Here is a 12,859-nt window from a genome sequence, read left to right as displayed (position 1 = left end):
AGGCTGGCTGTGATATCTTTAACAAATCTGGGACCAAATTTTGGTAGAAAGGCCTGCAATAATAATCAGCTGTCTGGATATTTAAATACAAATAAACACCCAAGTAGGCCAACTGGCTTTTTGTTGGTCTATGTTGTTATGTATGACAAGTGAGACAAATTATGAATGAAAAAGGCATTGCAGTTTGATCTCACATTTATGACAATCCACAAGATTGATAGGGTACAGTATTTTCATTTGCCAATCCTTTGACTTTATTTACTATGTATATCTTAACACATTACATGTTACAGAAAATAAATGGTAATTTCAATTGTCTTGAAAGAATATAGTGTTATAATACAATGGCACATTTTGATATCCTCATAATTTCCATTTGCGGTTGCCAACCAAGCCCCCTTATGAAAGGTAATGACTTCCACAGGGTTACAAAAATACAATACTTTGAAATATTTATAGGCCTGATTGACAAAACAAAAACATAAAAATAAGAGCAGATTACATAAACAGGCATGCATTGAGAGAATGAATGAAAAAGCAGACATTTAACAGATGTTAATACTGGAGTAACTGATTACAAAGAAACTAACTGTAATCAGTTACATTACCAGCTAAAGTATTGTAACCAGATTAGTTACTTTTGAAAAACTAGATTACTTTTAAATTCAGAAAGGATGTTTGCGAAAACAAAGGTGTCAATGTATTTTTTCTCAATGACATTCAATTTCGCATTGCAACAAGGTGCAAGTTTAAGTTTGTTACACCTGAGCGGGTCTGACCACAAGTCAGAGACCACTAAGACACCCCAAATGTGTTTGATGGTTCCTTTTCATCTTCTTTTAATGCATATGAAGACGAAAGTAATCAGATTATGTTACTGAGTTTGGGTAATCCAAAAGCTATTACTGATTACAATTTTGGACAGGTAACTAGTAATTGATTACATTTAGAAAGTAACCTACCCAACCGTGTCCTTAAACATAGATTGTGGCATAAATTGGCTATAAAACAGTTTGTCAGTCGGTCCGAAAGCTACAATTATACAGAGAAATGGTACAAATTTGAGGACAATGGAAACCCCCTGTTGTTTGAGGACAATCCAATTGTCGAAAGGTTATATATTCGATTCCTCTGGACTTTGCAGCATCTACTACCCAGAACCTACATCTACAGCAGATGGTGTATTTTGGATGAGGTACTACATAATTGGAGTTTAACTCATATAACCATACTCAAGTCTTCACACCCTGACAATGCATGCATTTGGATTTTTCACAGCTGCGTCATAAATTTGGGGCTAAATTACCTTAGATTATATTTATTTAAAAAAAAAAGCCAACACAAGGTCTGCCACAGACAATGAACACACAGCAGAAAAGGCAAGAAAAGCAATTGAAAGGGAGGAGCCTGAACTGGCAAGTAATTGTAATGTTTTTGTTGATTAAAGTGCATTCTGAAAATAAAACATTTCACCTCCAGCATCCTCAACTCAGACAACTGTATTGATCAACATGGGCTAAAGCTCGGAGGCAGACTAGCACTTCGGTTCACCCAGCACCTCTCTGCCTAATGCTGTTGCAGTGCACCCTAGTGGCCAGTTCTACTGAAGACGAGGTAACCCATTTCTCAAGTCACCTCTGCCTTAATCTATGGGAAACCACTCTAGGAGGTGACGTTATCCAAGTGAATTTCAGGGGCACATTCAGTGGGGCGCAAAGCGTAAGAATGGTCAGATACAGGTTTCATTTATAGTGGAACAGAGATACGAATCTGCAGTGCACAGTAAACGACATATCTGTAACATGTATGATGCTGTGCCAGGGAGCAAACTTAGCCAGTTTCCTACATGATAGGAATGGAAAGATCATTGTCATGTGTCAACAGGTGGACTTAACTGTGATCTCTTATCAACAGAGGACACCTATTCAAAGTTGACATCCTAAGTAATAGTGTGGTGGTTTGCGGATTTAGTTTGGTGGTTTGTGGATGCATGCAAATTAAAGGGCGTTTCGCTCGCTCCATTACACTAATGAATACAGACAGACATCAATTCACAAAATATAGTGGATGACAGGAATCTAGAACAGAAAAGTGAGAACTCAGTGTCAATACAGTGCCTTGACCTTGTAACCAACGTGTACAGGAGAACAAGTACTACCGTAATCAGTTTAGAATCTAATAGCTTCCAAGGAGAAAGACAATTCATGTTACCATTGAGCTTATGTCATACAAAAAAAATGTCATTTTAACAGTCTATCCTTGGCTATGGTATTATATGATACGGCAGAATGTTTCCACGACCCTGGCAGATCATACACAAAAGACATCTCCAATATTTTGAACAAGTTAACAGCCGTGTGTGGGGGAAAAATGAAGTCTCAGTGATTCGGAGTAGGAGCGGAGCAGACAAAGGCTTGTCAAAGAGCACAGACAAGCAAGGCAAGACAGACACAAACAAGTAAGACAGAGAGGGTTAGCGCCTGACAACACCGCAAGCTCACAACATAGCCGACACATTTGACGAGATCTCCGCAATAGTGGTGGACTGGCAAACTTCTCAGAGAAACGAGGCAAAATAAACTAAACAAAAAAAATGACTTGATTTTAGCATGTAATGGTTCTCAACAATTTCATAAGGATATGTTCTTTTTTTCCCCTTACAAAAAGACTACTAGTTACTTGGTTGTGGATTTGTAGTGAGGATGATAGTTGTGTACAGTGTAGTGTACAGTGTAGTGTCATTCTAACGGCTCTCTTCGACAGCCAGAGAAGTGTTTCTCCATGGATCTCTGTGTGTATGATTCCAGCCCAAGAGAGCATTTCAACCACACACTCCCCGTCTTCCTCTTGGTATTACACAGCCGCTGTCCTCATCCTATCAGACAAGGCCTGAGTCTTTCTTCTTTAGAAGGGGAGTGTGTGTTTTGATAGAGCTGGCCATGGTGCTGAAGTGGTATAAATAATGGTGGTGTGTGAGACGAAGACACAGCGTAATGATTATCTAACAGGGCCAACTGACGAAGAGGAAGTGGTGTGTGTGTGTGTCTGAGTGTGGCCATGCGGAGGCTGCTGATTGGCACAGGGGCGATGGTGGCATGTGAGGGAGTGAGTGTCTGTGTGTGTAAGGGCAGGGTGAGAGATGGGAGGAGCCCAAGGAGCCCAGTGTCCACTCTCAGCTCACGTCGTCCTCAGGGCTGTTATGGTCCAGCAGCTTAACATGGGTGAAGGGGAAGTGGCCTCGTTTGCCCTTACACTCGCCCTCCCACTGGCCGTTCACGTTGATCTTTGTCACCTTCACCATGTCACCCACCTGAAAGAGGAGAAGGACTCATCAAACAGACAGACCTGGCTAATGTTCATTAGTGCACGCTACGGAAAACATTTCAAAACACTTTTCAACGGAACACAAAAATGTGCGTTTCTTACTGGACAAGTCCAGGGAGACGCTCCCCGTTTCAGTCCGTTTGGTGCCCAATGAACACGGTGTTCACCCTGTAATGACCTTGTTGCAGTAGTTGCAGCTTGATAACCACTTGTGAAACTTTGTCTATGTATCGCAGCGGTTCATTTGGCCTCGCAAACACACAAATCTCAGCGCAACTAAACACAAACCAGTACTCCAGAGGTTCATTTGTTGGTTCACCCTGTAGGCCTCTTCATTACAGTTGGACCATTCTTCTAGAGAGTGAAGTTCTCTCATCGACTAAGATGTGACCAGGAAGTATGTGCAGGGGCTAATCATTAAACCTATATACCTCCTGAGTCATACCACTGGCAAACACCTTTATAGAGGGTAAATATCCTGTTTGTTATCATTGGAGCGCTGTGCTGACTGATTCTTGGGTGGATAGAAAATATAACTTGTCTGGGACCCCAAAGTATATTAAATTTAGGCAACATTTTCACATGTCTTTGACATTACTTTTCGTCCTTGTAAGCATGTAGCCTAACACTTTGGTATTCCAAAAGACAGAGGACAAACAGACTACTTCCACCCTGTAGCTGATTCCATCAAGACAGAAAGGCCAGAAAGTGAACATTGTGTATCTGTTTCAGTGTTACTGTTCCTTCTCTCCCTTCTTCCCTCTCTCCAAGCAGGTTAGAAGGAGAGAGGGGGGGGCTGAGCCTAAGACCGCTGGCTTGTCGCCCAGAGGCCGCTCTGGCTCAGAGTAATGTCCTCATAGAAATGAAAGGAAATGTTCCTCTACACAAAGTATTTCCTTCCCACAACGACCTCCGCTTTGGAAGCCCTCTTTCCCCTTCCGGACAGTTAGTTAAGACAGTCAGGGTGGGAGCCTCTGGCAGCATTCTCTAATGAGCTTTAGAGCAGTTGGCCATTGAGTTCAGACTGACTGACCACCACCCTGTATGTACTGGGTCATATTAATTTGGGCAAAACGTTTTGCTTATAGGACAAGATCAGGAAAGTCCCTCCCCGTTTCAGTCCATTTTCTGTTTGGTGACAAATGGACACGACCCGGACTACCTTGTTTAACAATCCTAGCAGCTGGGACACAGAGGCATGCAACTGGTTAAGAAGCTGAGGAGGAAGTCACAGGCAACGAGTCACAGAGGCCACATACCAACTCCTTCATTCCTTCCTGACCCCCTGGGAAGGAACCTAGGGATAACTTGGAATGACCCCCTGGGAAGGAACCTAGGGATAACTTGGAATGACCCACTGGGAAGGAACCTAGGGGTAACTTGGAATGACCCACTGGGAAGGAACCTAGGGATAACTTGGAATGACCCCCTGGGAAGGAACCTAGGGGTAACTTGGAATGACCCACTGGGAAGGAACCTAGGGATAACTTGGAATGACCCACTGGGAAGGAACCTAGGGGTAACTTGGAATGACCCACTGGGAAGGAACCTAGGGGTAACTTGGAATGACCCACTGGGAAGGAACCTAGGGATAACTTGGAATGACCCCCTGGGAAGGAACCTAGGGGTAACTTGGAATGACCCCCTGGGAAGGAACCTAGGGGTAACTTGGAATGACCCCCTGGGACGGAACCTAGGGGTAACTTGGAATGACCCACTGGGAAGGAACCTAGGGATAACTTGGAATGACCCCCTGGGAAGGAACCTAGGGGTAACTTGGAATGACCCCCTGGGAAGGAACCTAGGGGTAACTTGGAATGACCCCCTGGGACGGAACCTAGGGGTAACTTGGAATGACCCCCTGGGACGGAACCTAGGGGTAACTTGGAATGACCCACTGGGAAGGAACCTAGGGATAACTTGGAATGACCCCCTGGGAAGGAACCTAGGGGTAACTTGGAATGACCCCCTGGGAAGGAACCTAGGGGTAACTTGGAATGACCCCCTGGGACGGAACCTAGGGGTAACTTGGAATGACCCACTGGGAAGGAACCTAGGGGTAACTTGGAATGACCCCCTGGGAAGGAACCTAGGGGTAACTTGGAATGACCCCCTGGGACGGAACCTAGGGGTAACTTGGAATGACCCACTGGGAAGGAACCTAGGGATAACTTGGAATGACCCACTGGGAAGGAACCTAGGGATAACTTGGAATGACCCACTGGGAAGGAACCTAGGGATAACTTGGAATGACCCCCTGGGAAGGAACCTAGGAATAACTTGAAATGACCCACTGGGAAGGAACCTAGGGTTAACTTGGAATGACCCACTGGGAAGGAACCTAGGGATAACTTGGAATGACCCCCTGGGAAGGAACCTAGGGATAACTTGGAATGACCCACTGGGAAGGAACCTAGGGTCTTCTCCAGATTATGACTTTACAACAGATGAAACCAGTCCCAGTAGCGAGGATGACCAATTAGACACTGATATTGGCATTACAAATATAACAGTACAGACAACGATTCAGAAATGTCATTAATTCAATATTATTCTAAAATCATAGTTTTTTTTAGGGCATAAAAAAAAGAAAGTGATTTGATTCTCTGGCCTCAATCTTGACATAATGCCAAAGAAAATATACGTTGTACAAGACCAGTCATTATTAGCTACATTGCACTGAAGACTGAGGACAAAGGAAAATTCATGACAAAATGGGGAGGATCAAAGAATATGAGAGAGGGATGTTGAATAAAGGGAAAGAGGAGATGAGAGAACGAGAGAGCACAGCAAGGTAGGTACCTCTAAGGCAAGGGCGGTCTTGTCGTAGGCATTGGGCACCCTCTTCTGGATAGCCCTGGCCAAGACGGGTCCGTTCTGCAGGTTGGGCAGAGGTGTGGGCTGGGCGTACTGGCTCGGGTATAGCAGAGGAGGGCCCTGAACACTTGAGCCGTCTACCGAGCCCACCCCACCTGGACCCCCTGTTCCAAGGCCCCCCGAGGTGGGAGAAGCCGGTCGGTACTTCTCCACGTAGGGCACAGGGATCATCCCGGCACGCCCCTCTAAATTCTTGGCGTTCCACCACTGCTCCTCAGGCTTCTCCAGGACCCGCAGGATGTCGCCCTTTCTGAAAGGCAGATCTTCATCGTCGTTGCCTGGGAAGTCGAAGAGGGCACGGACCATCTCGTCTTCCTGCCGCTGCAGCGGGCCTCCAGCACCTGCATTGACGCTGACCAAGGGAGAGTGTTTGGCCTTGTTGATGGGCTCTATCAGAGTGGTGGTGTCCAGGTAGTGGATCTTGTAGAACTCCAGCAGGGAATGGAGGGCGTCAAACTCCTGGTCCCCTATGCGGAACCGTGGAGGCGCCTGGCCTGGGAGAGGAGAGTGGGAAAGAGGGATGGGTAGAAAAGAAGAAAAGAACAACCGAAACCATTTCACTGGCCAAAGGTATTAGGCCTTATTAACTGGCGTGTGAATTACCACATTTCTGGCCCATTAAAAGGCAGTGGAGTACATATTTGACTGGTTGAACCAAATGTCACTGTTTGGTTGATTCACTTGTAGGAAGTTCATCTTAAATTATTTTCCAAATAAAGCCAAATGAACGTGGAGTGGCTTGCTGGATGAATCTTTATTGGGTTGCATGAGTTATAGTGCATCTGGTTGCATTGAAGTCATACAAGAACGTATACCCTGAAGGTTCCTTTATTCTGCAGCCCCAAACCATGTCTTTCTTACCTGAGCCAGACTGCCGGTTGTTGCTGATGCTGTTGATTATGTAATGCGAGACTTTGGAATTCTCTGAAACGGACAGGACGTAGTCGCCTGGGCTTGTAATAGAGTCTCTCACCAAAAACACTCCGTGTCTCTGTCCTTGTAAAAGTGAAACTGCCTCCTGTCTACTTAATCTTCCCCAGTACCAACTTGCACGATCCTCTGCGTCAAAATTTCCGGCCATGACTCCCACTCCAAAGCCGAGGCTTCACGGGCCTTCCCTTTGAATCCCCTTATCCACAACCAGCATTCAACTCATACAAAAACTTTAGCGCGTAGAACACATTTGGAGAATAGGCGACATCCGCAACTTGCCTATGCCCATCAATTTAAAATTCAAAAGCCTGTCCTAGTACAAAACGTGTCTGATCGCCCGATTAAAATATGTCGATTATAACTTACCCACCAACCCAGTTATAAAACAATAGAATTTTGATCAAATCTTGTAACTTGTCACAAGTAACTTCAAAAAATGAAATGGCGGATCCGGGGAAACAAAACTGACCCCATTAGCCGGATATGACGTTTTATAAATTACGTAGACACGTGTCAGATAAGGGTGTCCATGTTGATAAGGTCAAACATGACTTTATTTATGATAGGATATGAGATAATAATAATAATAACAGTACACATTGTATATATTAATCCAACCCATGGATTATCTAAATTGTGGTCTATTTGATGGCCCGTCATTGTAAATAAGAATGTGTTCTTAACTGACTTGCCCAGTAAAATAAAGGTTAAATAAGAAAAATAAAAAACGGAATGGGGGCAGCACATATAACACACAAATAGTAAAACAATATCATACAAACAACAGTCAAAATACACATAATGCACAATCAGTAAAACAGTCAGTAAAACATTCAGCAATAGGCAGCATTTAAGAGGCAGGGGGGAAACATGCAGTTATCAGTTAAAGCTGCAATGTGTAACTTTTTGGGCAATGACCAAATTCACATAGAAATGTGAGTTATAGATGTGTCATTCCAATTGAAAACAAGTCTAAGATGCCGTATATATGTTCTATGTGGCTATTTCTATGCTTGATGTTCTTAAGTAAAAATTTTGCGTCTTTTACTTTTGATTTTGTACACCAGTTTCAAATGGCTGAAAATACAATATTTTTGGCTATGGAAAATATATTTCACAGCGGTTTAGATGGTACAATGATTCTCTACAGTATACTCGGTTGTTTTGTGGTCCCGTGTGGCTCAGTTGGTAGAGCATGGCGCTTGCAACGCCAGGGTTGTGGGTTCAATTCCCACAGGGGGACCAGGGTTCAATTCCCACGGGGGGACCAGGATGAATATGTATGAACTTTCCAATTTGTAAGTCGCTCTGGATAAGAGCGTTTGCTAAATGACTTAAATGTAAATGTTGTCACATTAACTGAAATTAGGCAATCTATTAGAAGTTGTTTTTAAAAGTACCAATGGACACAAAACAGCTTAGTTTCACTTTTTAAAGGATGGTCCAGTATCTAGCACCGGAGAATTGAAAATCAGTTTCACCAAAAATACTGAGTGTCTTGAGGATTGCCAGGTTTATGTAATTGCTGGATCTCAGGCTGCTGTTGGTGGTGGGGAGTCTTAGTAGTGAGCTGAGATAAAGGGGGGTCTTGCTGAGAAGGGATTTGTATATGAATATGAGCCTGTGGGTTTGACGCCATACGTGTAGGGATGGTCAGTGGATTAGTATGTCACAGTGATGGGCTTTGTTAAAACAGCCATCCTCAGTTAGCTGTTCTAGCACATTCTACCTGTGTTTTTTTGGCAGGCAGCTCAGCCCCCATTCAGACGGTCCTACACTTATTTGAGGTCTTATTGGTGAAGGTCACGCAAATTATTATTATGTTAGCCAATCACCAGCCTAGATTCCTGTGACATTCAGTGCAAGACCCCAGCACGGACAGGGCAGAAACTTGCTTTTCCTATCCAGACGAGCACAACATTTTCCCTCCTGCTACTCGTCCTCCTGCATGAGGTCACATGCCTTTTGCTGTTCTGATGATTTATTGTTCGTGCAGCTAAACAACCATAATCTCTCAGTTTCAAGAGTGGTCAGACCTGTGTGTGTGTGTGGATACTTTCTGTCCATTAAAACCCCTTAAACTGGAATACCTCGTTGTTCTAACCTGACAGTTTGTAGTGGTTACTACCAGCCTAAAACCAACACCTACCTTTTTCCTCCTATTTGAATGGTACTTAGGTTCTACAACCTACCCATATATTTCATGGTCCTTCGAGCCGAATCCAGTAACTGCTACAGCCCAATGATGCCAGGTATTAACAGACAAGATCCTCCACAAGGTGTGGTCTGTCCGCACCGACCAGCTCACCTGCCACAATATCTTGATAATTACGGCGATGGCTATGAGTCAAGGTACGGACCACCACACATAACAACACACCACTCCCACTAGGGGGAACAGCTGGAGGGTTTTCTTGAGCACTTGACACAGGATATACTGCAGTCCCCTTTAGCAACTCATCACCGGTCCAGGTCACCACCCAGGCTGACCAGCAGGCTTTTTATCGGTGGCTTATTTACTGGGTTCCCACCTCAGGCTAAGCTCAATCAGATCAGCGTAGAATCTCGAGAAAGATCACCATGATTATGATAACCAGAGAGGACTCACTGCATTTACACATCCAGAATGACAAGATTGATGAGCTAATTGAAGAAGTCAGGAAGATGGAAGGCTCCGACAGACCACCGACAACTATCGGCAGAACTTTCCTGATGGACACTGCCAGTTGTCACCTGACTGTCTCAGCCAGTCCTTCAACAGCTGTCTCCTCGTACAACTGAAAGACACGAGGACCTGTGCCACCAAGCTGGCCAAGAAGTTGATGACATCATCTCAGAGATCGTCATGCAACAGATACTACAACCAGAATGAGGTGCTGTCGTGCCAGTGCGACCAGCTCTGTGGCGCCCGCCATCAGAAGATGCTTGAGTCGCTACGCCCTACCACAGCTTCCCCATCAGCCCCGGTCTCGGATCTCACCCCTGCTGGGGAGTCCCTCACAGCAGTGCTACATCTTTCTCCAGAGCCAGAGGAGCTATCAGAGCTCACTCTGGGAGAGAACCCCACCACTGTGCTCCAACCGTTCAGATCCAGCCTGCTCCGTCCATGGAACTCAAGTTAGTAGTGGGGCCTACTACACCAGCTCCTGCCACAGAGCCTCAGCTCGCCCCTCCCACCGCTGTGCTTCAACCAGCTCCTGCCACGGAGCCTCAGCTCCCCACACCCACCGCTGTGCTTCAACCAGCTCCTGCCACGGAGCCTCAGCTCCCCACTCCCACCGCTGTGCTTCAACCAGCTCCTGCCACGGAGCCTCAGCTCCCCACACCCACCGCTGTGCTTCAACCAGCTCCTGCCACAGAGCCTCAGCTCGCCACTCCCACCGCTGTGCTTCAACCAGCTCCTGCCACAGAGTCTCAGCTCCCCACTCCCACCGCTGTGCTTCAACCAGCTCCTGCCACAGAGCCTCAGCTCTCCACTCCCACCACTGTGCTTCAACCAGCTCCTGCCACGGAGTCTCAGCTGGTCTCCACAGCGGTTTCACAGTCTTCTCCAGGAACAGAGGAGCTACCTGATCTCACCCTGTGGGAGCACCCCACTGTGTTCCAACCAGATCCTGTCGCAGTCTCATCTGATTCCCACAGTTGTGCCATCACCATGTCCAGTGAAAGATGTTCTGCCAACCCCTGTTCTCGACCCAAGATCAATCCTCTCCTCCCTGCCTGTTCGTAAGTAGGAAGACCTATATCCTTCTCCAGGGACAGAGGAGCTACCTGACCTCACACTGGGGGTGTACCATACAACTGTGCTCCAGCTGTCTCCCGCTGTTACGTCCCTCACAGTGGTTCCAGTGCCTTCTCCAGGATCGGAAGAGCTGCCAGAGCTCACCTTGAGGGAAAAGTCTACTCCTACTCCAGCCGACACCTCAGAATGTCAGTTGGTCCATAATGCGGGAGTCGTGCCTCCAGCAGCGACAAGTCCTGCCACTCAGACCTCTCCGGTCCCTGTCTGGTGGGATCTGCCTAGTTCTCCCTGTGAGAATTCAGCCTGCTGCTGTCCAAAGACGTAGTTCTTCTACTAACTTCAATATCCAGCCTGCTGCTGTCCAAAGACATAGTTCTTCTACTAACTTCAATGTTCAGCCTGCTGCTGTCCAAAGACGTCTCCCTGCTCCTCCCTGGGAGCCCCTCCAGTCCCTGCTGCAGTAGGCTCGGTCCATGTCTGCTGTCCAGGCCCTGTCAGCCCCTGCTATGTGGGACCTGCCTATCCTAAGCTTGGAGTTCATGCTAGCCCTTCTGAACGTCCCGTTGGGGGACCCTCCTGACGTCCCAGTGGCGGACCCTCCTGATCGAGGTGTCCAGTGTCCAGCCGTAGGAGACATCTCACCCTGTTCCCTACTAGGTTCTCAGTCTATAGCCCCTATAGCTCCAGAAGGTCCAGAGCATCTTAGCCCTCAGTTCCCTGATCATCTGGTTGATTCACAGTATCCTGCTAAGCTAGGTCCCCAGTTTCCTAACTCAGTAGGCTCAGAGCTCTCCATCCCAATAGGTCTAACTTCCCCTAGCTCACAGTCTGTAGCCCTGTCAAGCCCCAAGTTACTACCTCTGTCAGGCCCCATATCAACTGCTCTGGGCACTCAGGTAGTTTCTCCTGGACCAACGATCCAGCTGTCTCCCATCTTTGAGTCTTCATCTCCCTCTTTTTCAGGTGTGCAGCTGTCTCCTGTCGTTGCTGTGGGGATCCAACTGATCTTATCTCCTGAACAGCGGCCCTCTTCTGTCACTGACATGGGGGTTTGGACGTCTGCTGTTCTGAGATCTTAGCCCGCCGCTGAAGTAGAGATCTAGCCTCAGCTCCTGTCCCGGGCCCTCACCGTCTTCACTCCTCAGGCCTTCTTCGAGCTCTGCTGCTGCGGCCCTGCGGTCTCCAGGCCTAAGACCTTCATTGAGACCTGCGGCTAATCCTCCGCCGCCTGTCATGCTGAGACCTTCTGATCCGGGGCCTTCACCTGGTCCCTCTGCCTGGGTCCGGTCTGTCCTTCAGCTACCGCCCGTTGCTGCTTCGTGGGTCCAGCCATCAAAGTATCATGACCCATGGACCGAGCTCTGCCACTGCGGCCCTGATGTCTCCAGTCCTGGTGTACTCATCTGACACCACTATGTATCACAGACTGTTTAAACACACACACACACACACACACACACACACACACACACACACACACACACACACACACACACACACACACACACACACACACACACACACACACACACACACACACACACACACACACACACACACACACACACACACACACACACACACACACACATATAGAGAGTGATTGAAAGAAATCATGGATGTTTTTTGAACTATGGTTAACTATATTACTTATATGACCTCAGCTTTCTACTCTTTATTGCTTGTTAATAAAACAAACATGTACGCTTCAATTGATTGCAATAACTGGTCCCTGCATCCGGTTGGTCTCCTGACTCCTGCTCCTTTCCTGGGGATCTTACAAGCCCTCACTGTTAAGGGTCCTCCTGTTGCCTGTTCCTTGGCAGAGGGGGCGACAGCCACCGGATCCCCCACTGCTGGCTCCCGTCATCCAGAAGAGCTTTAAAGCCTCCACTGGCCCCCACCACGTCACACACCCTGGTCTGGTGACCTCAAGTAACTTCATGACGTGGCGGCCAGGTGCACCAAGCGATAGGACTTCTG

At 46.9% G+C, this 12,859-nt stretch overlaps 1 protein-coding gene across 1 annotated transcript; it reads right to left on the bottom strand.

The window, feature by feature from the left end:
• Nucleotides 1-230: 230 nt before the first annotated feature.
• On the bottom strand, nt 231-7,606 carry LOC129821972 (adapter molecule crk-like). The gene is made up of 3 exons (XM_055879760.1): nt 7,063-7,606; nt 6,127-6,695; nt 231-3,310 (listed from the first exon to the last, which is right to left on the bottom strand). The coding sequence occupies exons 1-3, from the start codon at nt 7,280-7,282 to the stop codon at nt 3,173-3,175; spliced, it is 927 nt and encodes a 308-aa protein (XP_055735735.1). The 5' UTR covers nt 7,283-7,606; the 3' UTR covers nt 231-3,172.
• Between the last annotated feature and the right edge of the window lie 5,253 nt (nt 7,607-12,859).

Source organism: Salvelinus fontinalis, chromosome 24 (genome assembly GCF_029448725.1).
Source record: "Salvelinus fontinalis isolate EN_2023a chromosome 24, ASM2944872v1, whole genome shotgun sequence".
In the NCBI taxonomy this organism is placed as follows: Eukaryota; Metazoa; Chordata; class Actinopteri; order Salmoniformes; family Salmonidae; genus Salvelinus; species Salvelinus fontinalis.
The sequence above is the reverse complement of the archived record's forward strand: the minus strand, read 5'-3'. Positions and strand labels throughout refer to the sequence as shown.